At 35.8% G+C, this 23,353-nt stretch overlaps 1 protein-coding gene across 1 annotated transcript in view; it reads right to left on the bottom strand.

Annotated features, from left to right (window-relative positions):
• LOC145671726 (DNA ligase 3-like) overlaps positions 1-23,353 on the bottom strand; it is a 211,060-nt gene that overhangs the window by 21,408 nt on the left and 166,299 nt on the right. Inside the window, exon 17 of the mRNA XM_081740930.1 lies at positions 8,955-9,101. Coding sequence (XP_081597056.1) covers positions 8,955-9,101 — 147 coding nt within the window. The remainder of the gene's footprint in view (positions 1-8,954; positions 9,102-23,353) is intronic.

The raw sequence follows: 23,353 nt of genomic DNA on the forward strand, positions 1-23,353 counted from the left end.
CACGCTTGTCCTACCGCTCTTGCCATTGCTAGAAATAACACTGAAAGTCCTGTTTTAGTAAGTTACGAAGTTCAGACGTCGTGTTGGTTTGGATGCCTTCGATGGTGGCCAAACGGTTACCTTTGAGGCCCTTTTTGATCTTGGGGAAGAGCCAGAATGCTGGTGCTAAATATGGTTAGTATGGAGGCTGGTAGAGGAGGAGAATGTTCGTTTCTGTGAGCCGTTCCGACCAACGACCTATGTTCCAACGGCTGAACTTCGGAACATAGGTCTACCAAAACAGGACTTTCAGTGTTGTTTCCAGCAATGGCAGAAGCGGTGGATAAGTGTGTGTGTGTTCTCAAGGAGCCTATTATGAAGGCGATTAATTGAATGTGTACATATGTTGTGATAATAAATAATTACAACGAAATTCCGGAAACGTTTTGACTGCCCCTCGTCAGTGCAATATATACCGTATTTCTCCGAATATAAGACGCACCTTTTTGTCAGCTTTTAGACGTCCAAAATTCAGGCGCGCCTTAGATTCGACGGCGTCTTGGATTCGATGTAAATACTGCAATATACATATTTATTCATTGCACGTAAGTTACAACATAGAATATACTGCCGTCTTTGATACTGGTAGTTAATACTAATTTGCTTAAAATTGGTTGTATTACAACAATGGCAGACTGCACAAAGATGGTAATCGCTCGCAAACAATGAACATTTCGTTTTGCTGATAAGAAAATGCTTATCGAAATTATTCCCATAATGTATTTGTACATTATGTCTAGGCCTTAGAGTCGAGGTTTTTTAAAATGAGTTTAAATGAGGTGAAATTTCAGGTGCGCCTTAGATTCGATGGTGCCTTATATTCGAAGAAATACGGTATTATAGAAGAAAATCCTTAGAATTACCTTACTGTTGAATTGTGAAATAGACTTCTGTTTAAGGTTGGCTGATCTCGGAAAACGAGAACTTTGTTAGGTAATAGAGTATGTGGAATAGAGGTTAGAAGATGTAGTTATTAAGATAGTGAATGGTGTTATTTTGTAAGTTGTGTCCACATTCAGATTAATAACCAAAGTCTTTTTGTATTGGTTAGTATTCAAAAGAAATTATAACTGGATCACTGAAGTCATAGTACAAGCTCAAATTTTCAAGTTAGAATGGGGACAGTTTTAGTTCTTTTCTTGTTTGTATTCAGCTTATCCAAATAAGTGCTGATGCAATTTTAAGCAAATTGACCGCCACTGTTAGGCAGAGAAATGTATTTCAGACTTCCGCTTCTTTATGAGATTTTGCTCTTCTAGCAACATCGTAAACTTTTACTGATACGCTTCAAGCTCAAGCCATCAAATATGCCCTCATTTGAATTCCGGTTAAGTGGCATTTTCTTCGGTATAAGTTTGTTTTGAATACTTCCAAAACCAAGGAAATAACAGAGGAAAATTCTCAAAATTTCTCGATAATCAAAGAAGGGAAAGTGCTTTTTCTGCCCCCATCCGAAAATTTGCCATCACGCTCCAAACCTGACTTGTATGTCTTCATTTTCTCCACTCGCTCGTAACACTGCACATTGAACAGGGTTGTACAAGTAGGAGTCCAAAAATAAGTTTCTCCAGACAACTGTGGACAGAGGTGGGGTTACAAGACCAAAATTAGCATACGACATTCAACATTAGACGTATCTACCTTTATTTTTCTACATAAATACCACGTACATTTAGACATTTGTCATACCGGTTTATAAACTTCAAAACCTTTCCAGAAAAATTCAGGGCTCTGCATATGGAAGAAGTGTCAAACTCCTTCTGTGACTTCAGCTTTGCTTCCAAAGCGCATACCGCCGAGAGTTTTCTTCAAAGCCAGAAACAGGTGGAAGACAGTGGGTGCAATATCAGGACTGTATGGTGGATGCGTCTTTCTCTCATTGCTGTTTGCTTTCCTGGCAAAACGAGAGGGGAAGCTTATTTTCGGACTCCCCCTCGTACAATAACACACCGACAAACTGAAGGAAGTGATAATAGACATGAAATAAAGCAAACACATATCGAAAGCAACATAGTTTTATCGAGAGAGGCTTTCAAAACCGGACGAAGGCGCTGATATAATACCGAACATCTTGGGAACGCGGAAAGATATGGCTGTCGGGTCATAGGGTTGCACATAAAGTGAAATGCAGTGACGCATCAATGGTAACGAACTGGTCGCGGCACAATGGGGACCTCACAGATGGAGAATACGTATGTGAATTTTCCATTTGGTTGTAGGAATCCCTGTAATGCGACAACCATTCCGCTACCACCAGTGCGGTCATTGCATTTATTAGTATCGACATTTTCTGTAATTTCTGTCCCGAAGATATTCAACCTGTGTTCACGAAATATACAGAATTATATCAGCGCCGTCACCGGTTTTTGAACGCCTTTCACAATAAAATAATGCCGCTATCGAGCCATATTTATTAGCAGACCCGTAGCCAGGGAGGAGCTAGAGGGGGTATTGGCCCACTAAATTTCTTTTTGCCCTTTCTAAGAAAATACGCTGAAGAGAATTTTCAACCCGACTCAAAACCAATAAAATTTGCAATTATATTTACCAAATTAAACTCAACTTCACGAATTCTAATCATTTCTGTGTAAAATTATGTATCTCGCTAGATGCGCCAAACATCTTCCATTTCCTTTACCGATTTCAAGTTTCATACCGTACCCTACTATTGCAACTATGATAAGCAGCCAAGGATACCAGAAGCACTTCCAAACAACAGTATCATAGTCCACAACGTTAGTTGTGAATATAAATAAACTGTGGTGTCTCGCTTATTTTGGAAGGTAGAAAATTGAGTGCAAACTTTGAATAAGACATTACTTCTACTTTGTATTGGTATAATCTAAACTTGCTGTAATATATTTTTTCTAATGTTTAAAAAAATACTTCAGTTTTAATTAATATGAAACAAAGCACCTCGCAAAGAGCTTGGATTAAGCACACAATAATGAAACAGAAAATTACGTTCGATTATAGTACATATATATATATATATATATATATATATATATATATATATATATATATATATATATATATATATATATATATATATAATATATTCTCTTATAAGCTTTTACTATTAATAAAAGCATGTGCTTTAGACTCAGTATTTTTATGTTATTAATTTTAGGCTTTAATAGAAAAAAGCTGCAGTAAAGGCTTACAAGAAATCAATAATTTTTAAAACATTATTACAAAATAGCCCTTGCCGCTGGTCTAGTGAATAGATCGCGCGTGTTTGAACGTGATCTCGGGTTTGATACGAGTGGAATTCTTGAAATTCGAGAGTAATGTGGTGGTTCGTATTCCACTTTAAACTATAAAATTCGCGTTTTTTATAGCCTCTGTGCTGAAAATAAGATGCTAAACTTTAACAAACAAACAAACACGTTGGTCTACTACAAAATGAAAATACGAAACAAAATAATGATTTTTATGTAGATAGAAACATAATAAATTAGTTTTACTGAACATATAATTATTTCATTATACAATAAAAGTTAATTGGAGTGTTTCGTTGTGACAAAAAAAAATCTGTCAAAATATTCTGTTTATAATATTTTGTTTTCTGCAAATGGAACGATCCTGATTAATGGGACGTGTGCTCACTTATAGTTCAGTTAATCAGCTTTTGTTTAGTGTAAATGCCAGGTACAATGACGTTATTCATCTACGTTTAGCATAGTACTATATTTCCCCAAGCACCCCAATTGTATAGCATCTCAGTTTTTTTTAAAACTTTGTATGTTAATAATCTATGTTCTTAATCTTGAATTTGTGTACTGTAATATTGTCAATATAGGATATCATGTATAAAAGAAGCTATAGCTGTTAGAGATTCTGTAAATAATAACGAAATATACAATTTTATTTGGTGTTCTTTGATGTCTTTGTCATTGCCCACGCAGTATTCGTTTCTGCGCCCCCTAAGAAATCAGGCTGGCTAGGGGCCTTTTTGCTAGATATTTTTTTTTTAAAATTTTACATTTATTATCAACTTCTTGAGTTTGTCGGTATATTATCGTACTACCCTATAAAGGGAAATGTCACCAAGATCCTTGTTTGATAAATAGTATACGAAAGTTTCAAGAATTGCATGTTTACAGCAAAAAATTACTCAATTTTTGAATAATCAACTATCTGAACATGGATCCTTTGGTTCAGAATTCTAGTAGCGGAGACAACTTCCAAACCGCTTGCTGTAAGCTTGCTTGCATTGGAAGTCGGCAAGCTTGCATGTGGCTTGATTGGAAAGCATTCTGCAAGCTAGATTCCAGTAACGAAGATACATGGGGAAACTTTGCATTCAGTGTTCCATTCAGGCTTGACTCAAGCGTTTTACGCTGGCGGCAAGTCAATAGCCAATGAACGGCCAGTGATGCAGTGACGCTCTGCAAAGGATCTAAAGCATCGCTCGCAAGTACAACAAAAGTCATATGAAAGCACGCGTTGAAAGGGCAAGGGTAGAAAGCCAAAATCCAAGCACGCGCCAACTGGCCGAAAGTTTTCTTGCTATTTGGGATGACTGCATTTCAACCCAAGAGAGGCTACATTGAATTTCCGAAGACGAAGTGATGCATTTTTTTAGTTTATCTATAGCAACAGCACAAGAAGTGTATTTCAATATGCCAGGGACATAATTCGCGCTCTCACATGATTCGAACTTTGCATGAATGGAATGCTGGAACACTTATGCATACTGAGTGATCCGCAACTAAGTGCATTAGAAAAAAACAACTTCTCTGGAAATGGGAAAGAGGGGGAAAACTCGACTATATGTGTGTTTACATAAAATGAGGATCACTTTTTCTGTTTTTATATCCTCAGTGTCGTGCCGTGGAAAATCAGCGCCCGGGGCGAGAGTATACGACGGCGCTCTCGTACATATAAGTGAGGTCGGTAGTCCAGCCGCTAAGCGCCACCGTGGCTCGCTTGAAGCGTAAGAAAATTTTCAGAAATAAACCCTGCTTTTCCTTGATTTTGAAGTCTACTCTATCAATTGTAACTTTATATCTGGTGTGGTAAAAAGTAATCCATTATTTTGGCATCACATTGAAGGCTTGACTTACCATAGTTAGAATGGTCCGATTTAGGTCACACATACGCCGTTTTGTTCGATAACGGGTTGCCATTTGGAAGGTAATATCATGATGCCTCTCTCATAGAAGCCCTTGTCCCTAGTGGCAAAAAATTGAGACAGTCGATTTTCACAAGCCTCTCTTGAAGCGACTTTTTCATCAGCAAACATGTTCGCCGTGGACAGGAACAGATGGTAATCACTCGGTGCCAGGTCCGCATTATAGGGTGGATGCATAAGAACCTTCCAACCAAGCTCCCGGAGAACCTTCCACCAAGCTATCGATGTGTATGGCCTGGCGTTATCCTGGTGGAACACAATGTCTCTCCTATTGGTCAACGCTGGCCGCTTCTGGGCGATTGCTGCCTTCAGTCGGTCCAATTGTTGACAGTACAGTTCCGAGTTAAGGGTTTGGCCGTAGGGGAGCAGCTCATAGTAGATAATTCTCTGCCAATCCCACCAAACACACAACAAAACCTTTCTGGCCGTCAATCCTGGTTTGGGCACCGTTTGCGCCGGCTCACTACTCTTCAACCACGACCGTTTTCGCGTGACGTTGTCGTAAGTGATCCACTTTTCATCGCCAGTCACCAACCGCTTCATAAATGGGTCGATTTTGTTGCGATTCAGCAGCGATTCGCAGATGGAAATTCGGTCCATGATTTTTTTTTTTTTTTTTTTTTTAACTCGTGTGGCACCCATACATCAAGCTTCTTTTTGTATCCAGCCTTATGCAAATGGTTCCACACGGATTTTTGTGCAATGTTTATCTCTTGGGCAATAGACACAGTGCTTACATGAGGTCGGACGCGACAATGTCCATGATTTTATCGACATTTTAAACACTTGGCCTTCTAGTGCGTGGTACATCTTTGACGTCAAAATTACCGGAACGGAATCGATGAAACCAAAATTGCGAGTGATTGGCTGTTACAGTATCAGGACCATAAACACTATCCACATTTGCAACCGCCTGGTTTGCGTTTTCGCCTTTATCGAAGAAAAACTGTAAAATATAGCGTATTTTCTCTTTGCTAGTGTCCATTTTGACTCGTGATCACACAACACTGAGTCAATTCATCACAACTATCTGAACAGTGTTTGTAGTACGCAATCTCATCGTTTGAACGCCATCTCGTTGAACCCGATCGGACTTATGCAACGCGAGATACAGATCACTGAAGCCATTTATTGGCAAAATAATGAATTACTTTTTACTACACCAGATATCTGTTTAACCTACAGAGATGTATTATAAACATGAAATAAAAGAAAATTTTGTTTACAAAATATTTTGTTATAAGTTCCAAGACCATATAATTGAACTTAAGGTAAGAAATCAAATAAGATATGATTGTTCTATAGACGGCAGCGGCTAATTAGATACTGGAGCCATATTGGGTAAAGCTTAAGGTGGATGTATATCTGGGCACTTTTAGGATATACTTATACTTGATGGAAAAAAGTTATCGTGCAAGTTTCATTACTTTACTATTTTTTTCCGAGTTCAGACCCCTACATACTGGACTAAAAAGTTTGCATTTAATTAAAAATTAACATTTCTAATGTCGATGCTCGGTGTCAAGCATATAGTATCTATTTATATAATTGTGCTTCATGAAATTGTGCTTATACTGATTCTTGGTGCTTTGTTTAATTTTATGATTTATGCAAACACTCGTAGAATTTATGTTATTTCATGTTATGTTTCCCTAATACATTTTGTAACTTCATACAATATTTTCATATTTCGGTGTGAAATGTACACACTATAATATTAAGTCATATAGTGTAATTGTGCTTACACTGTTTTAAGATGTACTTTTTTTTTTTCTTTTAATAATTAGGAACTGCAAATGTTTGTGTCATTTTTTGTCAGTATTACCAACATAATTTCGCATTAGGCAAATCTTGAAAGGCGAATCTTGAATTAGCATCTGTAAATTTCACTGCCTGAGGTTATTAGGCAAATCTGGAATAGGCGAAAGTTGAAGTCTCATATGTGTATGTTATGTGAAAGTTAATAGCTTTTGTAAGTGTAATTATAAAGGTAACCAAGAAAGTTCTGTCGCTTTTTGTGGAGCTCTGTGTCCCATTGGCCCTCACACCGTGAGTTGAATGCGAATGGAGATAAGGCGAAGATCAGTTGTTGGTGTGGGTATATTCAACATACTACCTGGATGTGGCAGTTCAGTTACACCGTGAACATGCTTATGGGACCTCCACAGAGCGTCATAAGGACATGTATGCTGTACGAGTTTAAACTGGGTTCAAACATGGACGGAAGATATTCCAAGCCTTTGGTGAAGGTGTCGTGACTACGCGGACAGTGTAGCGGTAGTTTAACAAGTTTAACCCTTATCCGGGCAAGCGGGGCCTCTCAAGCCCAGTAGCTACATATTATTTTTCGAATTTCTCAATAACCATAAATATTTCGATGACATAAAATTCTGAATTCTTCTATCTTTAGTCGAAGTTAAAGTCATGAACATATCGAGTTGGTAAGGCTAATAGAGTTGGTAAGGCCCCAGTTGCCGTCTACGTTACAAAAATGGCTTGCCCGGATAAGGGTTAAGGACGGTTACGATACACTCGAAGATGCACCACGTACCGGAAGACCAACACATGTACAAAATGAAGATCTTCAGCCAGCAATTGAGGGGAACCGTAGCCAGACATGTGAGAAACTGGGACAACAATTCAGCGTGAGTGGAGAAACCATTCGGCAGCACCTCCATCAATTTGGGAAGCACTACAAGTTTGGTCGATGATTCCCATATGATTTGACTCCGGGCCAAAAGGCAACACGAGCAGACACTTGTGTTTCTTTGTTGTCTCGTCTGAGGAAGGACAGGGTGTTGACATGTGATGAGAAGTGGGTCCTGTAGGAAGCTCCACGGCATCGTCATCATTCGTTAGCACCCAATGAACCGCTTTCAAAACAGCCGAAACCAGCACTGCACCAGAAGCAGGTTCCCCTGTGTTTTGGTGGACTGCTCATGGCATCGTGTATCGGGAACTTCTACCAGCTGGTCAGAGGATCAATGCAACTGTGTACTATCAGCAATTGAGCTATGTTCAAGGAAATCTCAAAACTCTGGCGCCAGTACTTTTGAATCGCAAAGGGGCTCTCTTATTACAGGACAACGCTAACCCCACGTGGGTAGGATGACTCGGAACACCATTCTACGCCTTGGATGGGAAACATTATTGCATCCGCCATACTCCCCGGTCATTGTATCGTCCTATTATCACGTGTTTTATTCCTTGGACAACCACCTTAGAGGAGTCCAGTTCAAATGGCTAGTAGAAATACAAAATGCACTTGATAAATTTTTCGCTTCACGGCCCACCAAATTCTACCGCGATGGAAACTATAGCCTTCTAGAACGTTGGCAGAAGACAATGATGCTGATGGGGACCATTTTTGATCTTCCAGGTACATCTTAAGTGACATATCGATGTTCGAAAGTGGTGGGTGAAAAAGCGTAGAACTTTCTTGGTTACTTTTATGGATATTGTGGTCTACTGTGCGACATTGAAATTGCAGATTTTTTGAACCGAGAAACATGCCAAAGTAGATTAGCCTCATTTGGTCTACTATGGCATGTAGGAAAAACAGACAAATTCATATGGCAAACTATATTACATGTACCAGCTTCCGTATTATTCAACGCCGAACTAGTCTACTTTGCCAGGACAAATTTTTAGCATATTGCGCGTACTTTGGCATAGATAACTCAATATTTTAAAAAATGGTACGTTGTCTAGTCCATGTTGATATCCATTTGAACCTGCTTAAAGAAGAAATCTAATTATAAATTGAAATACAAACCCGCAATTCTGGTAAAGAAGTGGCCTCCTTCCATGTTTTATCATCACGAATTTTCGTGACCCTCGGGAATCTAACGGAGATACCATCTGCAGTATGGCCATCACCCTTCGTAAACTCGGCTCCAGTAATTTCCCACACGGGCATTTCCTACAAAGAAGCATGTATTATATTACAAACATGTATACGTATATAAACGAAAAATAATTTAATACATACCGCACGTTACAAAAGCTGGTTTTCCTCAATTTATAGTTTTTGAATTTTATTTATTATTATTTTTTCAGTTAAAGCACACAATCATATTGAACGAACGCTTTTCGGAACAGGTATGACTTCTGGCGCGAAGCTAGTCAGCGAGCCGAAACATGGGAGGGGAAATTCTGTCACGTGATGAGTTGAGTTGATTTTGAGTTTAACGTCCCGTAGTGATAAGAGGTGGAAAAATTTCCGCTATATTTTTCGGGAAAATTTTCCGTTCTAAAAAATATCAGTAATCAAGTAACAATTCCTCAGTAATCATAAAATTGATTGAATTCATGTATAGAAATGTTAAAAAGTGAAAAATCCTTTAAAGAATCTCAAACTTTTCATGGCTCAGACAATTTTCAGTACTATGTAGAAACAAGCGAAATAATTTTTCATGAATCGAAATATTTTCTGTATTCCATGGAAAAATTGAAGAACTATTTATGAGTCGGAAAACTTTCATCATTTTGAAGCAAAAAGTGAAACAACTTTTTGTGAATCGGAAAGTTTTATTGCTCTGTAGAAACAAGTGAAAGGAATATTCATAAATCGGAAAATTTTCATTAGGATGTAGAAACAAGTGGAAAAAACTTTTTACAAGCCGGACAATTTTGGATATTATGTATCGTGATGTTAGGTGGAAAATTTTCCACTATATGTAACTGCACATTGAGCTACAAAATTGAATTTCTGTAGAGGAAAGTTACTCAGCAACAAATTATAATTTTCCAATTAGCTTTCGGGAAACGGGAAATTCTCTAATATTTCAAGTTGGGAAGTAAAAATTTACATAGTGTTTCTCTCTCTCTCTCTCTCTCTCTCTGCGAGCTCCTTCGTTGCTAAGCGGTTAGCATATGCGCCTTTGGCATGAGAGACCTGCTTCGATTCCCGGCGGGAGCTCATGTAGTTCGGATTCCACGTTAAGCAGTTGGTTCCGTCTCATGTAGCCGCCTCGCTGCTGAAAGGGACGTTAAACTCAAAATCAACTCAATTGAACTCTCTCTCTCTGTATATATATATATATATATATATATATATATATATATATATATATATATATATATATATATATATATATATATATATATAATGTAAAGTGCCGAGAACATACATCGAGTTCGTACAGTACAAATATCCCATTCTATTATTTAAAAGTTAAATTTGTTAAAAGTGATGAATATTTTCCGATTTATAAAAACATACTTCACTTACTCGTACAACGTTGGTTAGCCATAAAATTTATTGGTAATAAATATTGTCTTAAAAAATTTCATGAAGTGAAAATCTAACGATTCTTCATTTCTTCAAAAACTTTTTAAAAACTTCAATGCGCTCTTCCCTCAGAATCCACCTTTGATCTCAGAAAATTATATTTAGTCAGTTTAATACGCGTAAGACGAAGTTTTCTCATAGCTTTACTACTTTTCTAGATTTACATACGGCAACATTTATAAATAAGTAGAGATAATATAAAGTGCCTACTGTAAATTTTTGACTATCCAAAATTCGAGTTTAAGTAACTCATGAAAACAAATACTGACCATTTTCTGGAAATAAACATTTATTTATTTATATATTCATTCAGAAGAGAAAGTGAAATACAGCTAATAAGGAAGCTTATTTGTGTAGTTGTTCTTCCAATAAAATAATAAAAGAAACATAAAAAGGTGCACTATTAGCGCTGCGTTCTAAAAGCAACAAGTAATTACATTTTAATTTACAAAATAAAAAAAACATATTTCTTCTTTATATATTGTGGCAGAACGCATATATTTGACCATTTATTTAATTTAATTTTGTATTTTTGATTTTATCTTTCCATGTACAAGTAAATAAACAAAATAATAATAATATTAATGAATCAGTAAAATATTTTGAAAATAGGGATATTTAAATTACATATCAGATGTCTTATCTGTTTATAATATAATTTGTGTAATATTTCATATTGTATATATTTTATTGTAATATTGAAATTTTGTATACAGGGTGTTGGTAAATAATCGATCTCCTTTGAGATCTAGTGAGTCAGCGTAGCAACCTCTAATTGGGCAGGGGGCGTGGGGCAGAACGCATATCTTTGATTATTTAATTTTTTTTAAATTTTGATTTTATCTTTCCATGTACAAGTAAATTTCAGATATTAATTTATTAAATGACATTCAGCAAAACAGAGTTAAGAAAGAAACGAATAACAAACAGATTACATAAAAGCTTGACATTGCATTTTGTTTATGAAACGATTATATAACATTGGCAATAAGGTAACTAAAATTTGACAGATTATTCTAATTGTTAAAAATGAGAACAAAATCTAAATTATGTATTACTGGAAAGAATTACAGAAATCTAATGTCATGAAGTTTGTAGAATGTTTGTTAACACAGACACAATTTCGGGTATGACAGAATTGGCAAGTATCGCTGACACAGGCATTCTAGGGATTGTGATCGCTGTACAACAATGAGGAAACTGAGAAGTTTCCTGAAGCAGAAAGAGAACACGTTTCTGACGTCATGCTGAGAAGGCAGATTCCAGATTTGAGGAAGTCAACAAAAACCCAAGGATGGAAGGTCTCAGGAGTGATTAGGAGAGTAATCGAGACGGAGTGAATTGAGAGAGAAGTCAGAGGTCAGAGGCGGAGGAATTTCGGAGCGCGGAGTCGCGCAGTTGCATTCTAAGATTATAAACTTTACATTTACAATCACCGAGAAGAGTCGAAGTAGGAAAACGATTAGTTTACGTTGAACTCGGTGAATTTATATTCTATCGTCGTTATTGTGAATACGTAAATGAGTCCGACTCGCTGTTCGTGAAATTCACCCACGACGTCCAGGAGACTTAAGTCCATTCATCATATCAACCTTCTGGGATTGCCGCAGAAGAGCTGATCATCATTTCAAGGACTACAAGGAACATTGGAGGTATGTGTTACTTTCTAAATCTGTTGTCAGCGATTCAATGTTTAGAGATGTCGTATTCGATCTGGCAGGAATGATATATCCGATATTAACATCCAACACAATACCTTAGAATTTACACACGAATTGAAAATACATGATCAAATTAATGGCTAAATTCGAGTTATTATTTCATGCAAATTATTACCTCTCGCATAGTTTGTTTACTTCAATATTCTCGTTCATTTTAGAAGGTGAATGGAAGGTGACTTTTCTGCGTTCAATTTCATCTCCAAAATATAGACACTGAACCAGGGAGGTTAACAATTTGTATGTACTTGTTCTATCGAATCGTCATTATTTCCAATACAGTTTTATACATATTAATGGTAGTTCAACAATACAGTATCTGCTCTAAAATGTTGATTATACAAAATTCCAATATTGAAATTATAATTTACGAGTGTTAAGCACAATAAAATCAAAGCATTTCATCTTATTTTCTGTTACAAAAATAATCTTCATAACGAACTTTTATGTACTTATTTCATTACGGAGAGAGGCCTATATGTGAAGAAATAGTGGAATTTTCTGTTTTTCAAATAATTGAATAAATTCACAAAGATTTGTTTTCGATTTCTTGTTAAATTTTGAATATTGGAATTTGATATTTGTTCTCTACGAACTCGCTGTATGTACCCTGTACTTCACACACACACACACACACACACATATATATATATATATATATATATATATATATATATATATATATATATATATATATATATATATATATATATATATATATATACAGAGAGAGAGAGAGAGAGAGAGAGAGAGAGAGAGAGAGAGAGAGAGACACTATGTAAATTTTTACTTCCCAAGTTGAAATATTAGAAAATTTTCTGGTTCCCGAAAGCTAATTGGAAAATTATAATTTGTTGTTGTCTAATTTTCCTCTACAGGAATTGAATTTTATATCTCAATGTGCAGTTAAATATAGTGGAAAATTTTCCACCTTACATCACTATACATAATATCCAAAACTGTCCGGCTTATGAAAGTTTTTCCACTTGTTTCTACATCGCAATGAAAATTTCCGATCCATGAAAATTCCTTTCACTTGTTTCTACAGAGCAATAAAAATTTCCGATTCACGAAAAGTTGTTTCACTTTTTGCTTCAAAATAATGAAAGTTTTTCGACTCAAAAAGTTTTTCAATTTTTCCATAGAATACAGAAAATATTTCGATTCATGAAAAATTGTTTCACTTGTTCCTACATAGTACTGAAAATTGTCTAAGCCATGAAAATTTTCAGATTCTTTAAACGATCTTTCACTTTTTTTTTAAACAATTTGTTTAGAACGGAAAATTTTCCGGAAAAATATAGAAGAAACTTTTCCACCTCACATCACCGCTAAACAACGATGTAGGAATGAGTGAAGTATGTGTTTATGAATCAGAAAATTTTCCGGAAAATTTTCATCACTGACGTCCCGTTCAGCAGCCAGACTATATGAGACGTAGACCTACTGATAAACATGGAATCCGAACCACATGAGCTCCCACCGGGGCTGTCACGTGGATGAGTTGCGCACAGTGAAAGCGCTGTGGTCAGTATGTGTGAGTGGTTAGCCAATAGTTTTCGCGCTGTTGTAGAAACGTCATGCTCAGTAAGGACGTTATTTTATAACATCCTTGATGCTCAAGGCCGGTTCAAGACATTTCTTAAGTGTAAGCAAACAATATTTAGACGCTCCCACCTAAAGAGTACAAAGTTGTAATGGACAAAAATTCTTCAAATAATTTTACAATTGCAAATTTCTTTAATATCTGTAGTCTCCCTGTAAATATTAGCGGAAATTTGCGGAATTATAACTAATTGACTATGAATGAATATTGAACAAAGTTCCAATTTTAATAATTGATAGCATATTTTTTTATTAAATAAGCACAAAACACAACTAAGGTATAATACCTAAGATGTATTTTGACAAGTACAATTGAAACATAAAAGTCCAAATAGAGCAAAACTCATGAGCTTCAAGTCTAACATTAACACAAGTTCGATTTTGACAAAGAGGTATCCTCTTTGCTTCATAGAAAGCATATTTATGTAGTATTTTCTAGGGATTCGATTATGGTAATTAACTTAATATTGTGTTTTCTTTGTTACTGAAAAGTTCATGTTATATAGACAATTTTCTGGCTTTCAATTTAGCAAAATCCCTTATTATTTCATCCTGTCTATTTCATTGAGTATGTAATTTTCAATCACCATCAAAGTTAGTCCATTTAATAGTTCTTGAGATATAGTAGATTTCAAATAATTCTTTATTAATTTTAGCTGAACTTTTTTTTTTAATACACAACAAATGTCAAAAGTGGGTGCCTTAATCGATATTCGAAATTAGGTTTCGCCCCCCCGCAAAAATTCTTTTCAGGGCCCCATAGGCCTATAAAACAATTCAGTCCTTTCATGTCTCTTTCCATCATAGACATTCGAAAACAAGCAATAAGTAATACAATGTAAACAGAAGGAGTGGCGCACGCAAGATTTCTCTTTTGAGTCCGAAGATTTTTCGGAGTAGCCTACAAAACTGCAAATAATTTCTCCTCTGAAATTGTGCTAATTTTCTTAAAAGTTCTCAGGGATCCAGACTCTCGGACCATCTCCATTGGTGCATCCTTAAACATGAGAAGCTAATAACTAAAACTCTACTTTGCATTAGAACTATTGTTTAAAAATATCGTTCCATCTAAATTTAATACGAGAGAATGGATTGGTAATGATTGTTACACTGTTCTAATACAAAAAGCATTTGTATACGCTGCTGTGATTGACAGTGTTACTTACAATCCTAATGATCTTTCGATTATTAGCCTTTCGAGTTATATACACAAATACTGCGTGAAAACTAATTGTATTCAAACAAATTTTGAAATACATTACATTTCGCTCAGACCCGTAGCCGAAGAAGGCGAATCCATTCCATTTTAATTTAATCAGGACTATTAAATTGCTGCAATCAAGCAAAATAAGCTGAGTTTCAAAAGTTGGTTGCCAGTGACTGGTTTGGGCAACTCCCTCACCTCAACATTTGTATGTTTTATCACTTTTGAAATTTTGTCCAGAAGTCGAAAGAAACCTTTCTAGTGCCTTCACTTGCCTCTCATCTTTCAAGTTTCGTAGTTTTCTTTTCCGATAAAATACAGTACTCACTTGGTTTTATATCGTTGGTCATTATTATTACACGAAAAACAAAGTACCATTGCAAACACACATCATTATAAATAAAAGAACAAAATGACTCAGGATGGAAACGAAAATGATGACAAATGGACTAATAAATATTAACAAAGTGAGCATTAAATTGCGGGTAACGATTGTGATAGTCGCTAATACTTGGAACAGAAGTTAAAATTTCCCTCAGAAATGATAAAGAAAAATTATTTGTAATTTGTACAATCTGTCTTTCTTAGTATTCGCACGCCATTCCCCCATAGACCAATGGACAACAAAAGAATAGTCGCTTGGACTTCGATAATGTGCATTTCATTTACGATGACCTTTCTCAACTCTTTAACTATGGTCATAGAACAGAAGCACTATGTGGGGACATTATTTATGATAAGGCGAAGTATTCTTGAAGACATTTCTTTCTGCTGTAATAATGCCACCCAATCCATAAGCAACACGTACAGTTGACTTCCTTTTGCTTGTTGATCCATTCCGATTTCAAAGACATATTTGGCAATGATATTCTGTAGCAAAGTCGCGGAAAGATTGTTGGGAGAGGAATGAAGAGTCTCTTATGTTTGTATTTTGTGCATATGATGGGATTGCGGATAGAATACCGTTGTCTTTAGTCGTGTGACCATAATGCTTAAGGGTCATTCCACGCCGAATCGTACAGGGGTGTCACCCGACCATCTCCGATTGCAATGAAATTTGGTATACAGTATCTTTAGACAAATATAAGAACCCGTATTTTTTATTTTGTCCATATTAGCTCTGGTTTGGTTTTGACAGCCTTCGAAAGAAAACTCTGCCCGACGATTTTGTGTATGCTGCGATAAATGAACGGCACGTCACTCGGAACTTCAACTGAGCACCATAAGACCACATTTGACTCAAATGTATTCAAATTCATCAGACTAAATGGAAATTGCATGAGGATTTTACAAATCAGGTCCCAAACGGCATAATGATATTTCCAAACCATGAAATTTAGTTTCAAAATGGCGGAATAGAATTTTTCGAAGGTACTTACTAAATTACGCATAACTTTTTTCTCTAAGAGGGGAATTCAATGAGTAAATGCCGGTTAAGGGAGTACATAATGATCTATTAGGAGAATAAAAAATATCCGTGAGTTTTGGCTTGTAACAGCCTACAGAGCGCCTAAGTCAATTTATGACCTTAGGATTGAGAGTACGGGCAATACACCATAGATGTTACAAAATATTGCATTTCGTAAAAGAAGCACGGCACTTGGTAACTGGGGTAGTAGTTTCCAACAGAAACTATTTTACTACGAGGCCCCATGAAAATATACCTTAAAAACCAAGATGGCGGTATTGCAAAATGGCAGCACATGGTAGCTAGTTTTGCGTCACGGAAATACAAATTGACGTAGGGCCATGTAACAATACGTATAGGCAATGTAAATATGCATACGAACGCTATGAATACAACGTCACCAGACCACAAAGACATTGATAATTCAAGATGGCGACCTTGTTTGGGATCGTATGCACTGTATATTGCAATACAAGCGCTCATTGGTATTCGATTTTAGAGTGTCAGCTGACAGTAACACCATTACATTGCTACTCATTTCAGCATAAGTTCTCCATTAATACCCTATTGACCACGGTAAATTACAAATTGCCATTGTTAGCTCTACTAGATCAGTCACGAGCCGCCACTGCTGCCTAACCACGTACAAAACATTCAATTATCCAAACAAACATTCAATTATCCCGGCAAGTCTGCTTGTGATGGTATAGGCGGAACTGTCAAAAGAAGTGTAACGCGTGCAAACTTGCAGAGACCTTACAAAGAACAAATATGTACAGCGCAGTAAATGTCACAGTTTTGCAGTGAACACTTTGCACCTAAAGTGACCATCCAGTTTATCAAGGAACAGGATGTTACTGCCGTGGCAGCTAATCTAAACTTGCATTGTTCAAAACATAAAACTGTACCAGGAACCCGTTCCTACCATTATTTCAAGCCAGTCTCCACAACGGAAATTGCTGCAAAGGGGATGAGCAGCGATGAAAATTTTTCTCTGAGGTACAGCTTTTCCCAGGTGACCAGATTCAGAGAGCTTCAACTTAGTTCCTACATTAGTTGAGTATACGAAGAACAGTGTTATATTGGGATGATATTAGAACTTGACGACGACAGCAACGATATATGGATCAAATTTATGCATCCTCATTGGCCTTCAGGGAGGTTGTACTGGCCAGAGGATATAAACCGCGGCAGAGAAGACAAGTGCTGGGTTCCACTTGCAAATATTCTATCTGCGATAGAATTTCCTGACGTTATCACGCAGTTCGGAAGGCTGAGTAGTATAGCACGTACTTCTCACGAACTTGTTCCGAAAATCTCACGAAAAACGCCCTAAAATCCGCCATTTTGTACCAAAATTTACCCATGTTCCCAAAATCTCACGAAAAACGCCCTAAAATCCGCCATTTTCTACCAAAATTTATCCATGTTCCCAAAATCTCACGAAAATGAGGTTAAAATCCGCCATTTTGTACCAAAAAATTTACCCATGTTCCCAAAATCTCACGAAAATGGATGCAAATTTCCTCTTGAATGTTTTATCATATATTTTAATACAATTTTATATTAATTTATACAATTTATGTTGATTACTTACCGTTTTTCCCCAAGCCTTTAAGAAATGTGTTTCTTCCTTGCTTATTCATCCCCCAAGTGCCCAGAAATAACTGAAGAAGCTTCAAAGCATGTCTACACAAGTCTTTTTTTGTTAATATTGAACGCAGTTGGTCTTGCTATTCAAGAAACTAATTCTAAAGAAAGAATTCACCTATAATGAAATAATGGCATGTCGTAAGATGAGGTAACCAGTGGGGGAAGAGCACAGGAAGAGGGGGGAGGCAGTAGTCGTAGTGGTAAATCTATCCAACGTGTGAGGTCTTATAGACAATAGATAGCCGACAAACACCATTGTATTCGTAGCAGATGCTTCTTTTGAAGCTGTGTCGTAATTCCATCTTTGTGTCAATTAAGGAAGTAACAAAGTGTCAATTTAATGTAACATATGGATGTTTGAAAATAGTCTAACCATGGGAGGTGAGAGAGAGATCTGAAATGACTTTTAGAAAAACATGGGAAACTCTGGATAAAGAACAATTGGTAAAAGATATTGACTGTCTAAGATGTAAGGCGGGGAGAGTGAGAGAGCGCTTTGACGGAGTAACGAGCGTAACATAGACACCTGGTTGTATGTGTGTGTTCCAGGTTTTTTTTTGGAGGTGGGGAACTGTGCTGTTCTCTGGACATTGCTTAATGGGGGGGCCTGTGATTTCTACTGCATGGAAACTCAAAAATATGTGAAAAAAGAAAGAAATAAGAATCATTATTCTAACGACAGAGAATTTAAGAATGAGATAGGTACGTGTCACTTTTTAAAAGTTAATGTATTGCCCCATATTGAGGAAACCGCACGTAGGATTGCATGAAGGAACTCTGTTGTTATTTTGAGCAAAGGATCACTTTAAACAGGCGTTTGACTTCTTACGCATTTTGTTAAGACCTTGCCACAAACGTAGAGGGGGGAAGAGAAAGAGTGAGCGTGCCTACCTGAGTTTTAAAGAGGAAAAAAAAAAAGAGTGAATGAATGTGTACGCAAGACAACTTTCCCTTTTGTGCTTTTGGAAGAAGTTTTGAAGGAAGATTTTTTGTAGGTATTTTTGCATAAATGATTTTATCCTTTTAAAAACTAGAGTAACGAATTAATTATTTATGAATATTAATGAGATGATAATGAATATTAATGAGATGCTAAAGAAAAGGATTACAAAGAATGGATTTTACTGTTTTTCGTATATTTAGAGGCATTTTGCGGATATATGTAATATATAGCACTGCGTATTGTACGTAAATGTATGAGATAATGTGGAAGGAAATGCGCGCAACTGAAAGAAACATATTTTATGTAATGATATTGTATTTTCAGTAGCTGATATGTGATTTTAACATAGAATATCATCTTTTGGATACTGCATGGGTCTAATGGAGTACGAAGCTTAGACGAATGACAAATTGCATGTATTTGTGATTAGTTTGTAAGTAGGGTACATCTGTGTGTAGGTGATATGTGATTTTAGCATAGAATATCATGTTTTGGATACTGTATGGGTCTAATGGGGTACGAAGCTTAGACGAATAAGAAATCGTATGTATTTGTGATTAGTTTGTAAGTAGGGTACATCTATGTGTAGGTGAAATGTGATTTTAACATAGAATATCATCTTTTGGATACTGCATGGGTCTAATGGAGTACGAAGCTTAGACGAATGACAAATTGCATGTATTTGTGATTAGTTTGTAAGTAGGGTACATCTATGTGTAGGTGATATGTGATTTTAGCATAGAATATCATGTTTTGGATACTGTATGGGTCTAATGGGGTACGAAGCTTAGACGAATAAGAAATTGCATGTATTTGTGATTAGTTTGTAAGTGGGTAGATGTATGTGTTGCTGATATAGGATTTTAGCATAGAATATCATGTTTTGGATACTGTATGGGTCTAATGGGGTACGAAGCTTAGGCGAATAAGAAATTGCATGTATATATGATTAGTTTGTAAGTGGGTAGATGTATGTGTTGCTGATATAGGATTTTAGCATAGAATATCATGTTTTGGATACTGTATGGGTCTAATGGGGTACGAAGCTTAGACGAATAAGAAATTGCATGTATATATGAATAGTTTGTAAGTGGATTCATGTATGTATGTATGTATATTAGTTTTGATATCGGGACAGGAATATATGTATCATATTGTAGACATATTATTTTTCGTTTGCATGTAAGTGTTTTAAGCATGTGTTGTTGGTTGCGTGGCTTTAGGGGCTATACTATGGGGATGCAAACACCTGAAGTGTTTCTATTGTATTAATATTGGATTGTAGCCTTATTTTATTGTATTGTAGAGTTGTATATCTTGTTTTGGTGATATGCTAGATGATTGCAAACACATGAACTGATTCCTTATGTATATAGATTACCTTGAATACCATGTTAGAATGTATATATTGTGATTTTACGTATTTATCCTCTCATAATAAATTACTCGAACATTTTGTGAGCATGCCAAAGATGACCTAGTGCTATTTGAAGCACAAAGGATATTACTATTATAACCCATTTACTTATAGATATCTTTTCACTACAGTATTCTAATGTCTTATATTGCTACCTTTACTGACTTCTAAGATGCTTGTTCACCTTATAGTAGACATTATGACGTCAACATGGTTTCCAACTTGGAATAATTTATTGTAGGAACATAAAATACGTATAAATAACCTTATATGAAGCATAGGTATTCTTCCTTTATCTTATATAGAATACAGATACTTCGTATGATATCAATATTTGTTTGGAGAAATAAAACATATTATTGTAAATTGTAACGCTTTATTGTATTTATATACTCTACAATATTCTATTTTGGCATATTGATATACATATTTAAATAAGATATTTACATGATATATACGTACAAGTACCAACAGATAGCAAAACTTATGGACATCATGATACCTTTAGACAGTTTACTATTTACATATATACAGAATACCATTCATTTTATGCACTTAATACTTTGATAACCATATGGCAATGTTCTATAGTCAGTAATACTATTATAATTTAATCGTCGTCTTTTATTTTGAACTTTTTGATGTGTTTTAGTTTCAGACTTGGATACGATGACAAACCCAGGCTTACGAACAATTCTTCCTGGATTGTGTAACTGTTTCTTGTCAGCTTTATCTCGAACTAGTTGATAAAAATGATCAAAGTTAATTTCTTGGCGTGTACGATGATTTAAAGTTATACCTCTAATTTTAAATACATAATCTACTTTCCCTGTTTGAACTTCTTTCATCCTATAGGCATAATTTTTTGGCCCTAAGCCTATAAATGCATCAATTTCCCACCCATCAGGAACTTCATTAGTTAACTCACCTAAATAGGAACCCAAAGAAAGTGGAGGCTTTTCATTATGTGGTTGTACAAACATAATACTATCAGTGTCGCAGTACAATATACGCTCAGGATCTATAGCTGTCAATAATTCATAAAGTTTTAGACGCGCCCACGATGTGATAAAGGCTGCAAGGACAACATTGGAAAATTTCCATGGCTTGTTTTTGTTCTCAATGTTCTTATATGATACAATGAGATGCCGCTCTCCAATAGGCAATACAGTTTGTACCTCATATTGTGGTGCCCATAGATAACTTAAAAATTTTTCTGGAGTATCTACAATTACAGATTGAGATAAATCTGTTCTTTGTCCCCATTTACCATACAAGGAATTGAGAAATATTTTGGAAATATATCTTAGACCAGGATTTGATTGAATGTTATTTTCCGTTAACTGAATGCATTCATGTTCATAATAGTCTGTAATATATTTTTCTTGATCTTGTTTAGTTTTGCACCAGCTAGGAAATCCTGAAGACTCCTGTTTCATTTTTAAGAAGGAATTGACATAATCTTTAAACAGATTATTTTCTGAATCAGATAATTTGAATTCCCAAATTTCAATAATTTGTAGAATTTTGTATCCGAGATCTAAAGCCACATGAAGTTCAGGAGTACAATATGTACCAGTAAGGACACGCTCGGCATCATTATGCATACAGTTGTTGTCACTTTGTTCCATGCACGTACGGCATAACCCAAACAAAAGGCGATCATTACATGTATATGGTAAAATTGGAAAATATAAGTCTTTGGGAGGCAAGATACTACATTTCACTAAGCCATGAATACTTTGCACTTGTGGAAAGTCAGGCCCCTTGTATATTATAGGTTTTCCTATAGGCAATGGCTTACGTACCATCACCCAGGGGTAAAGACTGGTAATATCATAATATGCCACAAACTCTTCGCTGGTACATTCGTACAAGGCATTAAAACATTCTGTACGCCCACCATGAAAACTATCTTTAGGTACCAGATGATCAACAAGATCATGACACTGTGTTTGAATAAACTGATGTAATTTTTTATCATTTTTTACCATGAGGTCCCATTCACATTCCCACATTTCAATGACATTAAGATTTAATTTTTTAAGAAATGCTATTTTTGTGACGGTGTTTTCATACCGATCTTGTACTGATGTACCTTGCTTAGAGGATGAATCTAGGGACACGTGTCGTAGTGTAGGATAACAGTTTAAACATCCGTGATAGTAACATCCATGAAATTCGTAAACTGTATTTGTTTTAGTTTCAAATCCATCAACCTTATACCTTCCAAATCGTTTTTCCAAACCATTTCCAGAATGAAGAATTTTATTACCAGTAGTACGTTCTAAGTATCGCAGCCAGTACATTGCCTTCAGACTTTGACGATCACGATGGTCAAACCCATAAGGTGGAATAATTGGAATAATTTCTTTGGGTAAATATAAGGTACGATATGTTAGTATTGCGAAACTAGCAATAGTTGGTGCAGCGATAAAACATTGGATACCATTTGTTTTGTCTTCAATTAAGTTTGAAAATTTAATGACAGCCTCTGCTAAAATTTTAACATCATTCCGACAATATTCAATCATTTCCTTTTGGAGATTATACTCCTCATTACTTGCAACACGTTCTTTGTGCCATATGATAAGTTGCTCTCGATCTTCAGTGCTCCTTGAATCAGCATCAAAATATTTTAGATCAGGAATTTGGCCTATATAATTTTGGTTTTCTAATGTATTAAACAAGTACGGAAAATCTCCCTTTCGTAAATTTGCAGAAAGCCCTAACGTCTTAGGTAATTTAGATAATTTAACTCCCATATACAAATATGTGTCACGGAAGTAAATCTTTTGTCCTAAACGCATTTGAATAATTTTTTGCCCTGACATTATTACTTCAGGTGTAAAATGATGGTTTATGATCAAAGTTTTAGCACAGAATTGCATATCATAATTACTGCCATTATGGGAAAGCACAATGATTTTTTT

The sequence above is a fragment of the Thermobia domestica genome, chromosome 15 (assembly GCF_964235325.1).
Source record: "Thermobia domestica chromosome 15, izTheDome1.hap1.1, whole genome shotgun sequence".
Lineage (NCBI taxonomy): Eukaryota > Metazoa > Arthropoda > Insecta > Zygentoma > Lepismatidae > Thermobia > Thermobia domestica.